The following is a 23,760-nucleotide window of genomic DNA, read 5'->3' as shown; positions in this document are numbered from 1 at the left end:
AGTGGATGTAGATTTGATCCCTGGTTAGGGAACTAAAATCTCACATGCCAGGCATGCTCTGAAATAGGGAAGCCAGCACACCATGACAAAGACCCAACACAACCCCCCCCAAACAAACAAACAAACAAACAAAGCAAAATAAAGAAACTAACAAAAATCAAGTGCTGGAGAGTTTGAGAGTAACCGGACTGCGAACTCTGTGAGGGCAGGACCTGGGCTCTCTTTGTCATCACAATGTCCCCTCATCACCCAGTTCAGGGCCTGGCACAGAACAGATATTTATTAAGTAGACAAAATTATTTGGGAGGACATTTTTTGATGACTTCTGGGGTCCCAGAGCAATTGGAACATCTCTCCTAGGGGTTCTCCCTTTATATCTCTCTTATGATGATGCTTGCCTGAGCATTTCCATCTCAGCCTGATAATTCAAGATAATTTCATCTCAAAATACTTAATTTAATCATCACATCCTTAAAAAATCTTTTTTTCCCCTTCCACAAGTAAGGTCACTTTTATAGGTCCCAGGGTTGGGCTGTGGATATCTCTGGGACAGTCGCTTTTCAGCCTACCACAAGAGAGATCATACAATCTTTCTTAGAGCAGTCACCTCCTCTCAAGCCAAATTCCCTTCAGCATGGGTCAGAATCCGACCCCTGTGAAAAGTTTCCTGTCTCTCTTCTTCTTTTTTTGGCGCGCTTTATGGCATGATGGGATCTTAGTTTCTCGACCAGGGATCAAATTCCGTCCTCCTGCAGTGGAAACGCAGAGTCCTAACCACTGTACCGCCAGCGAAGTCCCAAAACACGTCCTCTCTTTTCCCTCTAGATTCACTCTCCGCTCTGCTCTAGGTGGGAGTGTGTGGAATTACATCCGTTGGGACTCCCTTGCCTCCTGCCTTTCAGCTGGGTTCAGCCATGGGAGGTGTTAGCAGAAAACAGGAGGGAGGAAAAGAGAGCAGGTGCATATTGACTCTCCTGACTAGCTCCCGGCTGGGTTGGCAGCAGTGATGTTGCAAGAATCTGTGTCCGGGGACTGGGAATCACTCCCTCCCAGGTCCCTTCTGGTTTAGGAACGGTGGTAGCCTCCGGCTGTTGGCTGGGCCGGGGGTGCTGCCCTCTGTTGTTTTCTCTTAGCTATGCACCCGCATCTTGTACAGTTGTTGCTCCAATAAATTTCTTGCCCTATCTGATCATTTGGTCTCCCTAGAGGATCGAGTGGGGACGGCAATGGCACCCCACTCCAGTACTCTTGCCTGGAAAATATCATGGATGGAGGAGCCTGGTAGGCTGCAGCCCATGGGGTCGCTAAGAGTCGGACACGACTGAGCGACTTCACTTTCACTTTTCACTTTCATGCATTGGAGAAGGAAATGGCAACCCACTCCAGTGTTCTTGCCTGGAGAATCCCAGGGACGGGGGAGCCTAGTGGGCTGCCATCTATGGGGTCGCACAGAGTTGGACATGACTGAAGCGACTTAGCAGCAGCAGCAGCAGAGGATCGAGAGGATCGTGGCTGATACAGTCACCTGGTCAAGCCTACGATAGTCCCCAGCAAGAGCACCAGTGCAGGTTGGTTTAGGTCAATCAAGAATGACGCTGATGGAGGGGAGGGGGAAGAAGAATTCCCTGGCAGTTCAGTAGTTAGGACTCCATGTTTCCATTGTGTGGGTCACAGGTTCAATCCCTGATCCCTGATCCAGTTCCCAGCAAGCTACATTTCACGGCCAAAAATAAAAAATATACAAATTATTTTTAAAGAAAAGAATAATTGGGGAAGGGGCTGTGCTGAAAAGAATGACCTGAGAAATTTTGCTGGGCTGCCCACAACCGTGTCTCCTTTAACCATTTTAGTGATAGGGCCTTAAGATAGAGCTTCCTCTCTTATTCAACAGTTCACATGTTAGAAAAAAATTTTTTAATGATGATAAATTGATTTAATAACGAGTCCTTATGTTATGCCAGGGATTGTGTCTTGGTACTTGACATGATTTAACACATTTAATTCCCACTACCTCCCAATGTGGGCAGGATATTATAATTTATTTTACTGATTGGAAACTAAAAGCTTAACTGACATGCCCCAGGTCGAGCAGTAACTAAGTGAGCATTGGTTGAGATTGCAAGATCTCTCTGACCTCAGAGCTCACATTTTCAACCATGACCACCATCCTTTCTCAGATTTGAGATACTTCTGCCCATCAGATGAGATGCTAATCTCTTGGCATATATTGTTTCTAATCTATGGAAGAACCTCTTTTCTTGAATACATGTCACCATCACCTCACCCAAACTCCCTCATCTACTCTTAGGTACTACAGGGAGCTCTCCTCTTCCGAGGCCTGAACTTTTAGAAACATAAACCTGAGCAGTTGTATCTTTGATTAAAACTCTGCAATGACTCCCTGTGTATCTTACTGAAAAATCCAAATGCTTAAAGATTTCACAGACACCAAAGGCCCTGGTCCCGATCTGCCTATCTAACCTTACTCCCAGCCATCCCTCTGAGGAGTTCTGGACTCCAGCACACTGGCCTTCTTTCTGTTTCTCAAACTTTAATGACCAGAGTCCTCCCCAGACAGAAGTTCCTGGGAGGATAGGGACCTGTGGCTCTGTACCCACAATACTGGCAAATAGCAGGCAACTAGGAAACACTATCTGTGTAGAATGAGTGAATGGCTGCAGGGATGAATAAATGAAACTTTCAAGGTGAGGAATTCCTAAGTTGTTTTTAAAAAAAATTTTTTAACAATTTTTATTATTTATTTATTTATTGTGCTGGGTGTTAGTTGAAGCACACGGATCTTCTATCCTTGTTGAGGCATACAGGGTCTTTAGATGTGGCATTCGAACTCTTGTTGCAGTATGTGGGATCCAGTTCCCTGACCAGGGATCAAACCTGGACCCCCTGCATTGGGAGCAAGGAGTCTTAGTCACTGGACCACCAAGGAAGTCCCCTTAAGTTATTTTCAGATGAAGAAATCTAGAGGCCAGGAAAGGTAAATATATTACGACAAGTCACTCAGCAGAGTGACTTGTAAATGTCCCATCTGGGTATCAAATTCAGGTCCAAGTTCAAAGTCAGGCTTCCTCCACTCTGTCTCAGAATGATTGCTCTCACTAGTAAGTGTAACACCACTTAATAAGTGAAAATGAACTGACACCAGAAGAAAAGAATACCACCAGGGACATGGGATTTGCAAACATGGGGACACATAAATAGCAGGACCCAGAGTATTATAACTGTGAACTTTGACATCTGTGATCCCCAGATCCCTCAGGGAATGAGACTTGCTTGGGTGGGGGAGAGCCAAGTGTGACAGATTCATAGAATCCCCCAAAGGCATTGAAGGTTCAAATCAGAGGACCAGCCCTGTAATGGTTAGAGGAACCCAGGCAATTATGTAAGTAAGACTGGTTCCTGGTATGTGGGGGTCAGTGACCAAAGTGACCCAGGAATCAAGTCTTCTACTGACCACCCGAGATGATAGTCTGTGGCCGTGCATCCCGCAGAAATGGATGCATCCAGAGAATGTGTTCTAGTCTTGGGGAAGAACTAGTGTCTCTTGCACTCACTGTGGGTGGGTGAAGGTTCAGTCAATGGTGGCAGAGAAGCCATCTGCTGGTGTTCTACCCACTCCAATATTCTTGCTTGGAAAATTCCAGGACAGAGGAGCCTGGTGGGCTACAGACCATGGGGTCGCAAAGAGTTGGACACAACTGAGTAACTAGCACTTATTTGGGGCTTTCCATGTGGCACTGGTGGTAAAGAACCCACCTGCCAATGCAGGAGATTTAAGAGATATGGGTTCAATCACTGGGTCAGGAAGATCCCCTGGAGGAGGGCATGGCAACCCACTCCAGAGTTGTTGCCTGGAGAATCCCATGGACAGAGGAGCCTGGCGGGCTACAGTCCATGGGGTTGCAAAGAGTCAGACACAACTGAATCAACTTATCAGCACAGCAACAGTGAGGCAAACTCCATTCATAGATGCTAAAACAAATGGGGCAGAATTTGAGAAGTAATAGGGATTTACGTGGTATCAAAGTCTCCCCACACCCTTATTTACTCCAAAGAGAAAAATAGTAACTGTACAGTAGAGAAACTTGGCAGGCACCATCTGAAAAAATAGAAATAAGAAAAACAAGGAGTTGTTGAATTCTGGATGATATCTTATACTTAGAACACAGCTCTGCTTGTACTGGCTACCTCTCAAGTACATGGTAGCTACATGGGATCTGGAGACCATACTGAACAGCTCATCTTCAATGGACCCCACTGTTCAAGATTTCTCATCCTATATAGTAATCAATGTTCTCATTATTAAGGCATTTTTAGTTAATATTACTTTACTTAGAATGCATTCTAGGAAATTCCCTGGTGGTTCAGTGGTTAAGACTCTGTGTATCCAATGTAAAGGGTGCAAGTTTGATCCCTGGTCAGGGAACTAAGATCCCACACGCCCAGTCATGGCTAAAAAAAAAACAAAACCTAATAATGATAAAATTTTTAAATAAATTAAAAAGAAGGGGTTTAAAAAAGAATGCTTTCTAGTGAGACTGTCACACCATCACATAGGTACTGTGGGAGGATCAATGCTACTGCTGCTGCTGCTGCTAAGTCGCTTCAGTCATGTCCAACTCTGTGCGACCCTATAGACGGCAGCCCACCAGGCTCCCCCGTCCCTGGGATTCTCCAGGCAAGAACAGTAGAGTGGTTGCCATTTCCTCCTCCAATGCATGAAAGTGAAAAGTGAAAGTGAAGTCGCTCAGTCATGTCCGACTCTTAGCGACCCCATGGACTTCAGCCCACCAGGCTCCTCCGTCCATGGGACTTTCCAGGCAAGAGTACTGGAATGGGGTACCATTGCCTTCTCCGGGGGGGATCAATAATGGCCCCCAAAGACGCCAACCCCCATCCCTGACCTATGAATAAATCCTATTACACATGCAGGTGTAATTAAAGGATCTGAAGATGTAATTAAGATTTATGGACTTTGAAATAGAGAGATTATCCTGGATTCCCTGAGTAGGCTCAATCTGTACACACGTTCTTTTTTTTTATTTATTTTTTAAAAATTTATTTATTTATTTAACTTTACAATATTGTATTGGTTTTGCCATACATTGACATGAATCTGCCATGGGTGTACATGTGTTCCCCATCCTGAACCTCCTCCCACCTCCATCCCTATCCCATCCCTCTGGGTCATCACAGTGTACCAGCCCCGAGCACCCTGTATCATGCATCGAACCTGGACTGGCGATTCATTTCACATATGATATTATACATGTTTCAATGCCATTCTCCCAAATCATCCCACCCTCGCCCTCTCCCACAGAGTCCAAAAGACTGTTAATACATCTGTGTCTCTTTTGCTGTCTCGCATACAGGGTTATTGTTACCGTCTTTCTAAATTCCATATATATGCATTAGTATACTGTATTGGTATTTTTCTTTCTGGCTTACTTCACTCTGTATAATAGGCTCCAGTTTCACCCACCTCATTAGAACTGATTCAAATGTATTCTTTTTAATGTGAGTAACACTCCGTTGTGTACATGTACCACAGCTTTTTTATCCATTTGTCTGCTGATGGACATCTAGGTTGCTTCCATGCCCTGGCTATTATAAACAGTGCTGCGATGAATATTGGGGTACACGTGTCTCTTCCAATTCTGGTTTCCTCAGTGTGTATGCCCAGCAGTGGTATTGCTAGGTCATATTTCCAGTTTTTTAAGGAATCTCCACACTGTTTTCCATAGTGGCTGTACTAGTTTGCATTCCCACCAATAGTGTAAGAGAGTTCCCTTTTCTCCACACCCTCTCCAGCGTTTATTGCTTGTAGACTTTTGGATAGCAGCCATTCTGACTGGCGTGAAATGGTACCTCACACGTTCTTAAAAGCAGAGAAATTTCCCAGGCTGAAGGTAGAAGAGAAATGTGGCAAAGGGAGAAATGAGAGGGACTGCAAGCGTAAGAAGGATTTGACTCATGATTGCTGACTCTGAGATCTAGGGTCCTCGTTAACGGACCAAGAGCTAAGGATGGGCCATCACGGCAAAGGAAATGGAACCTTAGTCTGACAACCATAAGGAACAGAATCCTGCTGACAACTTAAATGAGTTTGAAAGGGAATCCTTTCCTGAGCCTCTGAAACTATCCAGCCAGCCACACTTTGACTTAGCCTGTAAGACCCACAGCAGAGAAACTACCCAAGCCCACCCAGATTCCTGACCTGTGTAAGTGTGAGATAATGAATTTGTGTTCTGTGGAGTCATTCAGTTTGTGAGAATTTGTTGTGGCGCCCTCCCCCCAAAATTCACATACATAAGTACAGAGACCCACACCAAAGGAAGTATCATTTTCTCATTGTTTATTTGTACGTTTTTTATAAAAAGTAGAAAAATAAACATACTGGGTCTGAGTTTGAGAAATGTCATCTATAAATAAATAATTATTTGGAGGCAATAAATAAAAAAAAAACTGATTTTGATGCATAAAAAAATATCTAAAAAGGTAGGACAGGTTGCAGGCAGGTCTCTGGGGTCAGACACACTGGTCTCCGCTGGCAACACATTTCAGGTCCCGGGTGAGGAGGCGGAGGAGGTTGAACATCACAGAGGCTTTGAGGCAGTCCTGGGACTCCTGAGGGAAGAGGGGGATGGCTCAGTATCTCCCACGTCTGGGATCCCAGCTGCCCCGGACAACAGTTTGCCATCTCTGCTCACTCACCTTCCGGGCCTCCTGGAGGCGGTGCAGCCAGTGGTGGAGGCGGCCCCGGGGCCTGGAGCTTGCTGTGGGCTGAGCTGGGACCTGTGGGCAGAGGAGAGAGGGGTGAGGCTGTGAGGCAGGGCCGGGGACCAAGGGGGATGTCCAGGCGGTCAGAGCCCAGACCCGGCCTGGGGCCCCAACACTCACACAGGCCTGGAGCTTGGAGTGGATGTTCTGCAGCGTGAGAAGGGGCTGCTCCAGGCTGTGGCCCAGGGATGAGTTAGCCATGGCCTCCAGGACCGTCAGTGTCAGGGCCAGCTCTGCCTCCAGAGCCACAGGGCGCTCCCACACCTGAGGAAGAGACAGAAGACACGTGAGAGCTGCAAGTGAGAGGGACCAGGTGAGGGGGCAGGTGAGGGGGGCAGGTGAGGGGGGCAAGTGAAGGGACAGGTGAGGGGGGCAGGTGAGGGGGACAGGGGGAGGGACAGAGGGAGGGGAAGCAGGGTCAGGTGAGAGACACAGTCCACGTGGTTGGCTGAGCGGAAGCTGTGGGAGAGGACTGGGGAGGGCAGGGAGAGAAGGACACGTGAGAAGGAGGAGGTGAGGGGGCACCTGCGGAGCCAGAGCAGGTGAGGGCAGGTGGGGCTGACTCTCCCAACTCACCTGCAGGTGCTTCAGGTCCCGGGTCCTGGGGAAAAGGTGGGTGCTGCAGTCCCAGTCCTTTGGCAAGAACGAGTCTTCCTAGAGAGCAAGGGCAAGGTCGGATCACAGCCGGAGGGACGGAGGGGGGACCCCAGGGAGACCGGAGGATGGCCAGCAACAGAGGAGGGGAGGTTATCTTCCCAAAGGATGGCAGAGGCTCATCCAGTGCAGGACAGGAGATCGCCCACTGCGGGGAGTGGGGAGGTCAGCCCCCTCGGGGGTGGGGGGGCAGACCTGCCTGCAGCCCAGGTAGTCTAGGAACCCACAGGAGGGGGCTGGGGGCTCACCCACTGCCAGAGGGGTGGGGAGACTCACAAAGGCATCCCTGGCCGTCTTGAAGGCCTGCAGCTCTTGAGGGGACAGAGACTTGAACTGGGCCACGTGGCAGCCCCTGGCAGGTGGGAGGGCCCTGGGGGCAGAGGGCACAGGAACTGCTCCTGTCCTGCTCAGCGCCACGGTCGTCAGCATCAGCACCAGCACCAGCGTGCAGCCCGGGGCCATGTCTGGTTAAGGAAGCATAGGAAGGTGAGGGGAGGGAGGGCGTCAGGGAGTGAGGGTGCAGGCTCTGGGGAGGCGAGGGTCCCAGACACTGGTGCGGGGGCTCACCCAGCTTCATTCCTGCTCTCTGGTCTCTGTCAGAATGGGGGATCAAGTGTCCACTCTGAGGCTGTTGCCTGGGATCTCAGTCTTGTCTGGCGTCTCTGACTTCAGCCTCCTCTTCTGGATCTCGGCTCGTTGCTCCGTTCGTGTCTCTGAACTTGCAGCTCTGTCTGGTCTGAGGTGTAACTGCTGCCTGAGCTCCATGGTGCAGCTTTTAGCCTGTGCAGCCGGGCAATCCCAGCTGATGTAGGAAAAGTGAAAACACAGCTACAGGCTAACACTGGAAAGCCCAGAGCAGGGCGGAGCCAGTGAGCCAGGTGAGCAACTGAGCGAAAGAGAAACTGACATTGATTGGTGCTCACCTCGGAGGAAGTGAGTAATGAAGACAAAATCAGGACTGAAGTAGCTTCAGCCCCACAAGGGCGGGTCTCCTATAGAGACCAGGCTGATTTAGGACTGGGTGGGGAGGGGACAGAGGAAGTTTCTTTTTTGCAGATGCCCCAGTGCGGGGAATAGAAGGAAAAGGCACTTGTAGAAGGTGTTACCTTGAACAACATGGACCTTCCAAGAGGGAGGCTGTTCAGAGGATGAGAGAAGATCCAGAGGTGCTGTTGAGGGTGGGGAGAGTGGGTCAGAAAGGCACAAACACTCTAGAATTAAGAGAGGAGACCAGCCCCTCCCCACCTATGGATAGTGACAGAATAGGGGAGGGGTGGAGTCTGCATTAACCTGTTCTCTGATTGTCAGGTACAGAGGGACCCAGGAATAGGAGGATCTGCTATGAAATTGGGGTGTGACTAAGACTTCAGAGAAATCAGATGGGCTTGAGAAAAATGCCTTCATTCACTAAGTAATTATTTACTCCCCACTTTGGGTCAGATTCTTTTTAAGGTGCCAAGAAAACAGTATTGGAAGAAAATGAAAGACATAAAATAATCCTTCATGGAGCCATTTACAAGAAAAAGGTACCAGAGAGTATGGGATGGGGGGGTTAGGCATGTGGGATGTATTATGTTAGATAACATCAGATAATGGAAAATGAAAGAAATGAACCAGGGTTGAGAGTAGAATGGAAGAGAAAGTTGCACTAAATAAGGTAATGAAATGACACTTGAGGGCAGCCCTAAAGGAAGTGAGGGAGGCAGCTCCGTGGAGATCTGAGAGGGAGCCTTCTAAGAAAAGGGAACAGTCAGTGCACAAGGAAAAGAGAGAGAACCTCCTCCTTTTGTGAGCCTGTCTATGTCTCTGCTGCAGTGTGGTCTTGAATACTCATGATAGCACCAAAGACATCCATGCTTACCTACATTTCAAACACAGAAGATATTGCAGGGACTCAGAGAGGTTAAGAAAGTTGTTCAAGGCCACATAGCATATAACTAGTGAGGGCAGGATGTGAACTGAGTTTTATCTGACAGCAGACAAGTAACTACTGCACTCAACAGCCCCAGTGTGGCTAGATCTGGACTTAGAGGGAATGGATTTCTCCAACAGAAAGTATGGAGGCCTGGAAAGGGTGGCCCACAGTCCTCATCTGGGAATATCTATGAGCTCCAATGCATAATCATGTTTCCAAAGCAACCGCGGGAATGTGCCTTGGGCATCTACAAGTGTTCTGGTCAGATTCTGTCAATTGCACGCACCTTATATCAAGGGAAAAGATCAGGGTCATCCTCTGCTTTTAGGGCTTCCCTGGTGGCTCAGAGGGTAAAGCGTCTGCCTGCAATGCAGGAGACCTGGGTTTGATCCCTGGGTCAGGAAGATCCCCTGGAGAAGGCAATGGCACCCCACTCCAGTACTCTTGCTTGGAAAATCCCATGGATGGAGGAGCCTGGTAGGCTGCAGTCTATGGAGTCCCGAAGAGTCGAACACGACTGAGCGACTTCACTTTCACTTTTTACTTTCATGCATTGGAGAAGGAAATGGCAACCCACTCCAGTGATCTTGCCTGGAGAATCCCAGGGACAGGGGAGCCTGGTGGGCTGCTGTCTGTGGGGTCACACAGAGTCGGACACGACTGAAGCGACTTAGGAGCAGCAGCAGCAGCATATCAGGGGAAAAGATATCCCTACAACAATGAATCATGAAAACTGACTGTTTATCTGAAAATTCCTAAATACTGTTTCTCTTAGAAAGGAAGTTCATGGGAGTGGTTAGGAGCATTGGAGCTGGGGGAAAATATTCTGGGTTCAAACCTAGTTCTGATCACTACCTATGAGACCCTGGGAAACAATCTTTGCACTTGGCCACAATGGTTGCCCTGGAGAAGGAAATGGCACCCCACTCTAGTTCTCTTGCCTAGAAAATTCCATGGATGGAGGAGCCTGGTGGGCTACAGTCCATGGGGTCGCAAAGAGTTGGACATGACTGAGCGACTTCACCACGACGACACGACAATGGTTGCCCATCCACAGGTCAGGACAAATGGAAGAAGTAGGGTTCTTGTGTATTATGTGCATGGTGGTTTAATGGAGACCAGTCATTAAGGCCATTCTGTGACTTCAGCTGGAAGCTTTGGAAACGTTATCTCAATATATATTACTCACTGCAGTGGACGTGTAATAATGTCATGGCGTAGATGAAAAAACTGGAGCTCAAAGAGAAGCAATTTGTCCAGACACACAGCTATGAAGTGGCAACAACAGAACTGAAACTCAAGTCACCTGATTTCCCTGTCTCAGCATTTTGTGATCAACAGCCCCCCCCTCCCCATGATCACAGGAGAAATAACCAACAGAAATGCAAAAAAAATATATTTAATAATTGGCAATAAACTGACAACAGAAGACAAAATAGAAAATACACACAGAAACTTCATTAATACAAAACACACAAGTTACGGAATTAAAAGAAAAAAAACAACTGCTTCTCAGGACTTTTGGCCCCTTCACTACCCAGTCCCTCAGGGAATGAAGCCTTCCCAGCCAGGAGCTCCAAAAGTCACAGATTCAAGGACTCTCAAGGTGACCACTGAAGGTTCAAAGCTGGGATTGAAATTTGTCATGGGACAGGGGTTCCTGTAACTACAGAAGTAGAAACTGGTCCAAGAGTCACAGATTTATGGACTCTCAAGGTGACCACGGAAGGTTCAAAGCTGGGATTGGAACCTGTCATGGGACAGGGTTCCTGTAACTACAGAAGTAGAAACTGGTCCATGGTCTGTGGTGGTGGTCAGCGACCAAGGCAGACACGGACTCCAGTCTTTTCCTGGGAGGTTCTTAGGGCAACGCATCCCGCTGGTTCCCGGGGACTCTTCCTGGTCTTTGGGGAAAGAGCGCCTCAGGCACCAGCGCATACGGGTCGAGGCTGAGAGACCCCCTGGTTCAGTGAGACCACGGAGGAGGGCGGCGCCCGCAGCCCGGCGCTCTGAGCGCTCCGGGTCCAGACGGAGCGGCGGCGGCATCACAGACAAGGCCCCGCGTGCGCCACCAGCCGCAGGTCCCACGCGAGCAGGCGCAGGAGGTGGAAGATGACGGTGGCTTCGTGGCATCGAGGCGACTCCTGCAGCCCGGGAAGGAGGCAGAGCGGGGCTGAGTCGAGACTCTCCTTCCCGTGAGACCCCCCCGACTCCAGACCCTCAGGGCTGCAAGCCCGACCCCCGCCCCGTCTCCACCTCCCGCGGTCCTCCCTGCGGTCCAGCCGCGCTCGCGCCGGCTCCACTCACAGCTCGGCGAGTCTTGGGACGCCTCCCGGGCCGCCGCGGGGACCTCCTCCAGGAGCCTGGCCGGGCCAGCTCGAGCTGGAGCGGGGAAGGAGGTCAGCGAAGGCGGTGGAGACCCGAGCCTCCCGTCCCCTCCCCGGTGACTCGGACCCTCATCCTTCCGGCCGCAGAGCAAAGCCGGGAGGATGCCTTTCGTGTCCGTGCCCATTTCCGGGCTCAGTGGGACAGCTTCGCGGTGCGGGTCGTGGCCCTGAGACCAGGGGCGCAGAGCGAGCCGGGAGCGGCGCGGGGCCAGGCCGCCGAGCACTCACGCAGGCCGCCACGTCCCGCCCCGCGGCCGCCAGCAGCTCCAGGGTCTGCCCGACGCCGGGGAAGAGCTCGGGGCTCGGCAGGCTGCTCAGCACGGCCTGGGCGTCGGCGAGGTCGTGGGCCACCCGGCGGAGCATCGCACAGGACTGCGGGAACCGGGCTGGAGTTAGACGGGACAGCGCCCGAGCCGCCCTCCACCACACACACAATCCCGCCGGCCTCGGGCCTCACCGACAGCCGCGGAGGGTTCCTCTTCGGGCGGATAGAGCCTTTGCGAGGCCCCCAGCTCAGCGTCTCTTCTTCCTGCGGGACAAGAGCTGGGGTGACGCAGGGCCTCCTGGCCAGGGCCCCTGGAGCACTGGGCACGTCGAGGATTCCTGGACGTGGATCAGGACTGGTCGGGACGGTGGTGTTTTTCGTGTCCTGAACCAGGCTGCGCTCTGATGAGTGTGCGGAGATTTAATGCTCCCGCCTTCCCGGTGCGGAGCCGGCGCTTCGATGTGGAGCTAAGTCCGCCTGGAGTGGGCGCCCCTCCGTGACCCTCACCAAGGCCGTATATGAGCCGACCACGGGACACCCAGGAAGACGTCAGAGTCACAGTTGTGGACCCTGAAATCAGAGATGTGCTTGCTGGACGCTAGAACATGAGCGCCCCTCGGGCCAAAGCCTAGTGTCTCTGAGCCTGGAGGGCCCAGGGCCGGAGGGTCTGGGGGTCGGGGAGGGGGGGGACCAGGGCCTCTGAGCATCATTCACATAGTGGTCCCTCAGCGCCTTGACAGCCAGCAGCGCCAAGAGGTTCAAGGAGCGATAAAGTGAGAGGAGGCAGTGCCGGGCTCACCAAAACCCACAGCCCGATGGCCGCGGCGGCTGTGCCACTCCGCCCCATCTCTGCTCCTGCTGGAGGCGACAGATGTCAGGCGGCCCAAAGAGAAGGCCCTGAGTCCAAGCCCCTGCCTCTGGTTAGACTGGCACAAGGACTGTCATTCACAGAGTGGACGCTGATCACACAAGGGGGGTCCTGACACCCCTCCTACCCTCAGCCTCTCCTCCCTCACTCCTCACCTGCACTGTGGCTTGGGTGCCTGGCACTGCAGCAGGGCCTGTCTTCCACTGGCCTCTGAGTGGTGTCCAGAGTGGTGCCCACCTGGGTCGGCGGTGCCTGCACCCTCCAAGGTGGCTTTTAAGTGTTTCAACTGGGACCAGTGAGCAACCGGGCTTCCCGGTGCAGGGTAAGCTTTCCCAACGTCAGTGCTGGCCAGTGGCCAGCGTGTGTGGACTTTAGCCACCTTGGGCCAGTGCCAGCGATGACTCTACCTGACCCTCGCTCCTGAGCCAATTGCTACTGTTTGCTTTCTGGACTCTGTATTTTCTTTTTTCTTTTTTTTTTTTTATTCCTTTATTTCTCATGTGTTCCCCATCCTGGACCCTCCTCCCTCTTCCCTCCCCATACCATCCCTCTGGGTCGTCCCAGTGCACCAGCCCCAAGCATCCAGCATCGTGCATTGAACCTGGACTGGCATCTCGTTTCATACATGACATTTCACATGTTTCAATGCCATTCTCCCAAATCTTCCCACCCTCTCCCTCTCCCACAGAGTCCATAAGACTGTTCTATACATCAGTGTCTCTTTTGCTGTCTCGTATACAGGGTTATCGTTACCATCTTTCTATATTCCATATATATGCGTTAGTATACTGTATTGTTGTTTTTCCTTCTGGCTTACTTCACTCTGTATAATAGGCTCCAGTTTCATCCACCTCATTAGAACTGATTCAAATGTATTCTTTTTAATGGCTGAGTAATACTCCATTGTGTATATGTACCACAGCTTTCTTATCCATTCATCTGCTGATGGACATCTAGGTTGCTTCCATGTCCTGGCTATTATAAACAGTGCTGCGATGAACATTGGGGTACACGTGTCTCTTTCCCTTCTGGTTTCCTCAGTGAGGACTCTGTATTTTCTGTGTGTTGATCTTTCTTTGGCTCTCTAGTGATGAACTGAAAACACACCATTGCCTTCAATTGGAAGCAGCAAGCTTGGCAGAGGTACCAATACAAGTGCCTGCCCTCCAGGAGCTCATACTAGGGTTTCTACTGCTTGCTCTTCCATCACGCTCTTTTGTCATTACATCCTGTCTTCTCTCCCTGTCTTTTTCTTTCTCTTTCCTTGCACAAACATCCCTCCCTTCTGTTTTTCAGCTTTTTTCCTCATCTGGGTCTTAGAAAAATTCTGTCTTCCTTAGAGTATTATTTCATGTGTGTGCATGTTAAGTTGTTTCAATCATGTCTGACTGACTGTAGTCCGCCTGGTTCCTCTGTCCATGGGATTCTTCATTCAGGAAGTGCTCAGCATGTATCAGCTATAATTATTGTTAACAATGGTTGAGAAAAACATGTCTGCAATTCCAATTTTCAACAGCAAATGAACAATAGTTTTATAATTAGTAAATGAATAAATATCATTTAATAACACTCTATTAAATAATATGTAGTCCTTTACCAATTACCAACTAACAGACTTAGTTGCTCCACAGTATGTAGGATCTTCCCAGGCCAGGGATTGAACCCATGTCTCCTGAACTGGGAGACAGATTCTTTACCACTGAACCACCAGCAAAGCCCCGCATGTTTAGTTTTTTAAGAAACGACCAACCCTGTTTTTCCAGAGGGGCTGTACCATTTTGCATTTACACCAGCAATGAGTGATCAATTTCCTGTATCCTCACTAGCGTTTGGTGTTGTCACTATTTTTTTTAGGCATTCTGATAGTTGTATAATGGTATCTCATTGTGGTTTTAATTTGCATCTCTCTAGTGGCTAACAATGTCCAACATCTTTTCATATACTTATGTCCCAACTTTCACTCTTCGGTGAAATGTCTCTTAATGTCTTTTGTTCATTTCCCAAATGGATTGTTTAATTTTCCTACTGTTGAGTTTGGAGAGTTCTTTATCTATTCAAGATACTAGTCCTTCATAAGACGGGTGGTTTGCAAGTATTTTCTTCCAGTCTTTAGCTCATCTTTCTATCTTCTTTTTAAATTAATTAATTATTTCTGGTTGTGCTGGGTCTTCATTGCTTCACGAGGGCTCTCTCTGGTTGCAGTGCTCTGGCTTCTCATTGTGGTGGCTTGTTGTGGAGCACAGGCTCTAGGCACGTGGGCTTTAGTAGTCGCAGGACTTGGGCTCAGTAGTTGTGGCTCACTGGATCTAGAGCATGGGCTCAGTAGTTGTGGAGCACAGGCTTAGTTGCTCCCAGGCATGTGGGATCATCCTGGATCCAGGATCGAACCCATGCCCCCTGGATTGGCAGGTGGATTGTTATCCACTGTACCATGAGAGAAGTCCTGTCTTCTTAACATGATCTTTCACAGAGCAAAAATTTTTGATCAAGTTCAGTTGATCAATTTTCCTTTTATGGATTAATCCCTTTGTCCACCTCTAGACCTTGAAGATGGTCTTCCTAAATTTTTCTAGCTTCTATAGCTTTATGTTTTACATTTAAGTCAGTGATCCATATTGAGTTAATTTTTATTTTCATGTGAGTTTTATGTCAACGTTCATTGTTTGGCCTATGGATGTCCAATTACTCCAGCATTGTTTTTTTAGTTAATTAACTTACTTGTTCTTACCTGGGTCTGGTCTTCATTACTTCACGGACTTTCTCTAGTTGCAGCAAGTGAGATCTACTCTTCATCTCAGTGCGTGGGCTTCTTATAGTGGTGGCTTCTCTTGCTGCGGAGCAGGGGCTCTAGGGTGCTTCAGTGGGGGCTTCAAAAGTTGCAGTTCCTGGGCTCCAGAGCACAGGCTCAATAATTGTGCACAGGCTTAGTTGGCTCGGGTCATGTGGAATCTTCCCAGACCAGGGATTGAACCAGGTGTCTCCTGCATTGGCAGGCAGATTCTTCACCACTAAGCCACTAAGGAAGCCCAGTATTGTTTTTGAAAGGGCTATTTTTTATTTCCAGTGAATTGCTTTTGCATGTATGAGTATTTCTAAACACAAGGAGTGTCACAACATGTGTATTGTTCTCAACAATTTCCTTTTTTCACTCTATGTTTTGAAGATTTTTCCACGTCAATACATATAGATCTACTTCATTCTATTTAAAGTCCAGCTTAATCTGGGGTTCATGAACCACCCCTACAGTAGGATTCAGGGGAGGGTGAACTTGCATGGGAGAAAGTTACATCTCCTTCTTCATTAACCTCTAACTGAAATTTAGCATTTCTTTCCCTTATGAATGTAAGCAACAAGCTACAATAATATTAGCAGAAGTTGTGACTTTGCCATAAAAGAAGACACAGATATTTCATAGCATATTACAGACATGGCACATATCTTGCAATATCATTTACTCCTATTAGTACCTCAAAAGTTAAACCTACTGCTCTATCTTGTACTTAGATCATCAATAAAGAGGCATCAGTTCAGTTCAGTCACTCAGTCGTGTCCGACTCTTTGCGACCCCATGAATCGCAGCACGCCAGGCCTCCCTGTCCATCACCAACTCCCGGAGTTCACTCAGACTCACGTCCATCGAGTCAGTGATGCCATCCAGCCATCTCATCCTCTGTTGTCCCCTTCTCCTCCTGCCCCCAGCCCCTCTCAGCATCAGAGTCTTTCCCAATGAGTCAACTCCTCGAAAGAGGTGGCCAAAGTACTGGAGTTTCAGCTTTAGCATCATTCCTTCCAAAGAAATCCCAGGGCTGATCTCCTTCAGAATGGACTGGTTGAATCTCCTTGCAGTCCAAGGGACTCTCAAGAGTCTTCTCCAACACCACAGTTCAAAAGCATCAATTCTTCAGCACTCAGCCTTCTTCACAGTCCAACTCTCACATCCATACATGACCACAGGAAAAACCATAGCCTTGACTAGATGGACCTTTGTTGGCAAAGTAATGTCTCTGCTTTTCAATATGCTATCTAGGTTGGTCATAACTTTTCTTCCCAGGAGTAAGCGTCTTTTAATTTCATGGCTGCAATCACCATCTGCAGTGATTTGGAGCCCCAAAAATAAAGTCTGACACTGTTTCCACTGTTTCCCCATCTATTTCCCATGAAGTGATGGGACCAGATGCCATGATCTTCGTTTTCTGAATGTTGAGCTTTAAGCCAACTTTTTCACTCTCCACTTTTACTTTCATTAAGAGGCTATTTGGTTCCTCTTCACTTTCTGCCATAAGGGTGGTGTCATCTGTATATCTGAGGTTATTGATCTTTCTCCCAGCAATCTTGATTCCAGCTTGTGCTTCTTCTAGCCCAGCGTTTCTCATGATGTACTCTGCATAGAAGTTAAATAAACAGGGTGACAATATAAGCCTTGACGTACTCCTTTTCCTATTTGGAACCAGTCTGTTGTTCCATGTCCAGTTCTAACTGTTGCTTCCTGACCTGCATACAAATTTCTCAAGAGGCAGATCAGGTGGTCTGGTATTCCCATCTCTTGAAGAATTTTCCACAGTTTATTGTGATCCACACAGTCAAAGGCTTTGGCATAATCAAGAAAGCAGAAGTAGATGTTTTTCTGGAACTCTCTTGTTTTTTCGATGATCCAACGGATGTTGGCAATTTGGTCTCTGGTTCCTCTGCCTTTTCTAAAACCAGCTTGAACAATTGGAAGTTCACGCTTCACGTATTGCTGAAGCCTGGCTTGGAGAATTTTGAGCATTACTTTACTAGCGTGTGAGATGAGTGCAATTGTGCAGTAGTTTGAGCATTCTTTGGCATTGCCTTTCTTTGGGATTGGAATGAAAACTGACCTTTTCCAGTCCTGTGGCCACTGCTATCGAGTGTAGTACTTTCACAGCATCGTCTTTTAGGATTTGAAATAGCTCAACTGGAATTCCATCACCTCCACTAGCTTTGTTTGTAGTGATGCTTTCTAAGGCCCACTTGACTTCACATTCCAGGATGTCTGGCTCTAGGTCAGTAATCACACCATCATGATTATCTGGGTCATGAAGCTCTTTTTTGTACAGTTCTTCTGTGTATTCTTGCCACCTCTTCTTAATATCTTCTGCTTCTGTTAGGTCCATACCATTTCTGTCCTTTATCGAGCCCATCTTTTCATGAAATGTTCCCTTGGTATCTCTAATTTTCTTGAAGAGATCTCTAGTCTTTCCCATTCTGTTGTTTTCCTCTATTTCTTTGCATTGATTGCTGAGGAAGGCTTTCTTATCTCTTCTTGCTATTCTTTGGAACTCTGCATTCAGGTACTTATATCTTTCCTTTTCTCCTTTGCTTTTCGCTTCTCTTCTTTTCACAGCTATTTGTAAGGCCTCCCCAGACAGCCATTTTGCTTTTTTGCATTTCTTTTCCATGGGGATGGTCTTGATCCCTGTCTCCTGTACAATGTCACAAACCTCAGTCCATAGCATTTAGCGCGGGCGGCTGCGACCGGCGCATTTAGCGCGGGCGGCTGCGACCGGCGCATTTAGCGCGGGCGGCTGCGACCGGCGCATTTAGCGCGGGCGGCTGCGACCGGCGCATTTAGCGCGGGCGGCTGCGACCGGCGCATTTAGCGCGGGCGGCTGCGACCGGCGCATTTAGCGCGGGCGGCTGCGACCGGCGCATTTAGCGCGGGCGGCTGCGACCGGCGCATTTAGCGCGGGCGGCTGCGACCGGCGCATTTAGCGCGGGCGGCTGCGACCGGCGCATTTAGCGCGGGCGGCTACCCCACGTCCGAGGTCAGAGGCAGAAGCCGGGAGGACCCCACGCCTGAGAGGAGGCGGCCAAGAGGAATTACCCCACGTCTGAGGTCAGGGGCAGCGGTTAAGAGTGCCAGGCTGCAACGGCGCAGGAACGGCCAAGAGGAGCTACCCCGCGTCCGAGGTCAGGGGTGGCAGCCGAGAGGAGCTACCCCATGCTGGAGGCCAGGGGCGGCGGCCGGGAGGAGCAACCCCACCTCCAAGGAGCAGTGACTGCGTGGGCGCAGGAGGGCCTAGAGGAGCTATTCCACATTCAAGGTCAGAAGGGGCGGTGGTGAGGAGATACCCCTGGTCCAAGGTAAGGAGCAGTGGCTGCACTTTGCTGGAGCAGCCTTGAAGAGATACCCCACGTCCAAGGTAAAAGAAACCCAAGTAAGACGGCAGGTGTTGCAAGAGGGCATTAGAGGGCAGACACACTGAAACCATACTCACAGAAAACTAGTCAATCTAATCACACTAGGACCACAGCCTTGTCTAACTCAGTGAAACTAAGCCATGCCCTTGGGGCCACCCAAGACGGGCGGCTCATGATAGAGAGGTCTGACAGAATGTGGTCCACTGGAGAAGGGAATGGCAAACCACTTCAGTATTCTTGCCTTGAGAACCCCATGAACAGTATGAAAAGGCAAAATGATAGGATACTGAAAGAGGAACTCCCCAGGTCAGTAGGTGCCCAATATGCTACTGGAGATCAGTGGAGAAATAACTCCAGAAAGAAGGAAGGGATGGAGTCAAAGCAAAAACAATACCCAGCTGTGGATGTGACTGGTGATAGAAGCAAGGTCCGATGCTGTAAAGAGCAATATTGCATAGGGACCTGGAATGTCAGGACCATGAATCAAGGCAAATTGGAAGTGGTCAAACAGGAGATGGCAAGAGTGAATGTCAACATTCTAGGAATCAGCGAACTGAAATGGACTGGAATGGGTGAATTTAACTCAGATGACCATTATATCTACTACTGTGGGCAGGAATCCCTCAGAAGAAATGGAGTAGCCATCATGGTCAACAAAAGAGTCCGAAATGCAGTACTTGGATGCAATCTCAAAAACGACAGAATGATCTCTGTTCGTTTCCAAGGCAAACCATTCAATATCACAGTAATCCAAATCTATGCCCCAACCAGTAATGCTGAAGAAGCTGAAGTTGAATGGTTCTATGAAGACCTACAAGACCGTTTAGAACTAACACCCAAAAAAGATGTCCTTTTCATTATAGGGGACTGGAATGCAAAAGTAGGAAGTTAAGAAACACCTGGAGTAACAGGCAAATTTGGCCTGGAATATGGAATGAAGCAGGGCAAAGACTAATAGAGTTTTGCCAAGAGAACGCACTGGTCATAGCAAACACCCTCTTCCAACAACACAAGAGAAGACTCTACACATGGACATCACCAGATGGTCAACACCGAAATCAGATTGATTATATTCTTTGCAGCCAAAGATGGAGAAGCTCTATACAGTCAACAAAAACAAGACCAGGAGCTGACTGTGGCTCAGATCATGAACTCCTTATTGCCAAATTCAGACTTAAATTGAAGAAAGTAGGGAAAACCACTAGACCATTCAGGTATGACCTAAATCAAATCCCTTATGATTATAAAGAGGCATATGTATCACTTATTGCAAAGTTACTCTAATGTTTTGGTAACTGTTTCAATACAATCAGTTTTCTTAATAGTCCTGTGTATTTAATTTTATGTCTTTAAAAACATGTTTCTGGAAAAAAAAAAACACATTTCTGAATCAATAAGTGATTACAGCAAGGTGGCAGGATAAAAGGTTAATACACAAAAGCCTATTGCTTTCAATGAACAATTTGAATTTGAAATTAAAAATACCATTTACATTCAGCATCCCCAAAAATGAAATACTTAAGTATTAATACAAATCTAACAAAATATAAACAAAATCTGTGTGAGAAACACTGTAAAACTCTGATGAGAGAAGTAAAAGAACATCTAAAAATAGAACTCTTCTATGAATATGGATAAGAAGAGTCGATATTGTCAAGATGTCAGTTCTTCCTAACTTAATCTATAGAGTCAATGCAATCCAAAGTTCCAGCAAGTTAATTTGTGGATATTGACAAAGTGAAAGTTAAACAGAAATTCAAAAGACCCTGAGTAGCTTTCACAGTATTAAAGGAGAAGAACAATGTTGAAGGACTGACACTCTCACGTTAAGACTTACTATAAAACTACAATAATCAAGACTCTGCTATTAGTGAAAAGATAAATAAATCAATGTAACAGAAGAGAGTACCCAGGAATAGACCCACACAAATGCAGTCAATTGATTTTTGAGAAAGGACCAAAGGCAATTCAGTAAAGAAAGGATAGTCTTCCCAAAAATGGTATTGAAACAACTGGATAGGGAATTCCCTGGTGGCCCAGTGGTTTAGACTCCCAGCTCCCACTACAGGGGGCGAAGTTTCAGTCCCTGGTCTGGGAACTAAATCCTGCATGCCGTAGGGTGTGGCCAAAAATAAATATAAATAAATCAACCTAGATGCAGACTTTGCACATTTTCACAAAAATTAACTTAAAATATATCATAGACCTAAATGTAAAGTGCAGAACTATAAAACTCCTATAATGTAGTATAGGAGAAAATCTAGGGAACTGTGGTGATGATTTTTTGTATACGCTGAAAGCACAAAACATGGAAGAAAAAAAAATTGATGAATTAGAAAAATTTAAAATTTCAGATGACAGACACCATTAAAAGAATGAAAAAGTTACTCCCTTTCTCTCCCCTAGTCTTAAAAAGCATGATTTTAACAAAAGACTGGAAAGAATATCAATGCCTACCAATAGGAGTTTGGGATTGGTATTCAATAATCCCATTAGATTGGAAGCCTTACTAGTGGTACATGCAAATTGTCTTCCATCTGCCCCTCCAAGTTCATTCTTCCCACTTCTCTAGCCTCCTCTGGGCCCCAGAAGCTGGCCTTTGGCTTCTGTTGAGTGCAGCCAATGGGGAGCCTAGTAATAGGCCCCGAGAGAGGGAAAGTAGAATACAGGCAGTGTATTTACTTCTCTTTCCCTCCACCTGTGTGTATGACTCTCTTCGTCCCAGGTCAGGGAACCCCTCCCTCCCCTATCCGCTTTCTTCAGGTTTAGGGATGACAGATATACACCGGCTGGGCCCAAGACCTTGAACTACTCCTCCTCTGCTCCCTTTACCATCCAATCCCTTGGTAAACACTCCTGGTATTAAACCACTTCAAATTATCCTAAATTGATTAGGGCATCTTTCCTGCAGGGGACCTCACTGATACAGTATGATTAAAGATGTGGGGGAATGCAAAGGAGAGATAATGGTAAGACACAAAAATCAGGCTACCAAACTGTATACAGACAAGCTCCAACTTGGCAGAAATTGTTCATAGAGGGAAAAAGAAAAAAGGAGGATTAGCAACTAACTGCTAAAAAGATTACCTCCAGGAAGTGGGATTAAAGACTTGTTTAACTCTCCAAGTTGTATGTTTTTTTAATTGGCTGAATCTTTATAACGAATGTGTTACTTCAATAATCAGAAAACATACACACAAATCAGTCTATGTACATTTCTACACATTGGAAAAACTGTTTCCAGAGCTGGGGTGAGGCGAGACAGGGTGAGGTGGGTGGTGAATTGACAGATTTTCTTTTTCTCCCTTACGCATGTCTCTATTTTCAGGCGTTATCCAATGGCCCTGCATTACTAATTTTATCGGGAAAAGTAGTAGGTTTTATTATTTATTTATTTAATATTTTTATTTATTTATTTGACTGCACCAGGGTCTTAGCTGTGGCATGTGAGACCTAGTTCCCTGACCAGGGATTGAACCCAGGCCCCCTGCATTGGGAGCCCAGAGTATTAGCCACTGGACTACCAGGGAAGTCCCTTTTATTTATTTTTATTTTGGCTCTGTTGGGTTTTTGTTGCAGGCCTTCTTCAGTTGCAGCGAGTGAGGGCTACTCTCTAGTTACGATGTGCAGACTTCTCATTGCAATAGTTTCTTTTGTTGCGGAGCAAGGGCCCTAGAGCACTGGCTCAGTAGTTGCGGTGCATGGGCTCTGTTGTCCCTCAGCACATGGAATCTTTCCAGACCAGGGATGGAACCCATGTCCCCTGCATTGGCAGGCGATTCTTTACCACTGAGCCACCAGGGAAGTCCAGTAGATTTTATTTTTAAACCAAAACAGAGACTGACTGAGACACACAGAGACAGAGACGCTTGAATGTTTGCAATGTTGACTAAAAAAATAGCCACAGCCTAAAAGTTGAGTTACATTTTATTTGGTGGAAATTTTCAGGACTTAAGTCCAGGAGGCAGCATCTCAAGAGGTCCTGGGAGAACTACTCAGAGGAGGTGGGAGGGGGAGGGAGTCAGGTTACATTGAAATTTGCATCAAGGGGTAGGTAGTCTGAACGTCAGAAGTATTGTCGTGAATTAAAGAAAATCAGATACCACAGTTAAGGAATTTAGCTCTTTTCCTTGTATGCAAAGATGGAAGAGTCTGGACTCACTGAAATCATTCCTTTCATATGCATCTCCGCTATCTGGGCCCAGTATCCTGAGTCCCCCAGCATTCAGCATAGGGAGTGGTTACAGCTTGACGGCTGCCGGATGTTGTTCTCCTTCCTGGGCTCAGAAATTCACCTTTGGAGGGCTGGAATCACTGATGGCTGTGACATCCTTGTCTATTGATATGGCAGGAAATACTCCATTTCTCAGTGAGAAAAAGGAATAAGAAACAAACGAAGTTACTGACAGAGACAAAAACAGGACCAAAGAGGTGGAGACAAAAGGGGAGGCGAATAGAGAGGAAAGAAAGAGAAATAGAATGAAATGAGGACAGAAGAGGAAAGAGAGGCGGCACTAAATCAGATACGGCCTGGGGGGTAGTTATGGCTTAGAGATCAAGCTTTGAAGCTGGTTTGAGTACAGGCTCAAATTCTGCCTCTGCCGATTATAAGCTGCGTATCTTGGAGAAGCTCCTTCGTCTTACTGTGCCACGGTTTTCCCATCTGCAAATTGGAGGTATAATAGAACTATTCTTGCAGTGTCATTTTTGG

The 23,760-nt window shown here is 47.6% G+C and overlaps 1 protein-coding gene across 1 annotated transcript; it reads right to left on the bottom strand.

Annotated features, from left to right (window-relative positions):
* Positions 1-6,546: 6,546 nt before the first annotated feature.
* Positions 6,547-7,914, bottom strand: IFNL3 (interferon lambda 3). Its single transcript, NM_001281901.1, is given in 5 exon segments — positions 6,547-6,645; positions 6,733-6,813; positions 6,919-7,062; positions 7,375-7,452; positions 7,729-7,914. Coding segments are annotated over 5 exon segments (588 nt in total).
* Between the last annotated feature and the right edge of the window lie 15,846 nt (positions 7,915-23,760).

Source organism: Bos taurus, chromosome 18 (genome assembly GCF_002263795.3).
Source record: "Bos taurus isolate L1 Dominette 01449 registration number 42190680 breed Hereford chromosome 18, ARS-UCD2.0, whole genome shotgun sequence".
In the NCBI taxonomy this organism is placed as follows: Eukaryota; Metazoa; Chordata; class Mammalia; order Artiodactyla; family Bovidae; genus Bos; species Bos taurus.
Note: the sequence above shows the minus strand (reverse complement) of the source record. Positions and strands in the feature narration are given on the sequence as shown.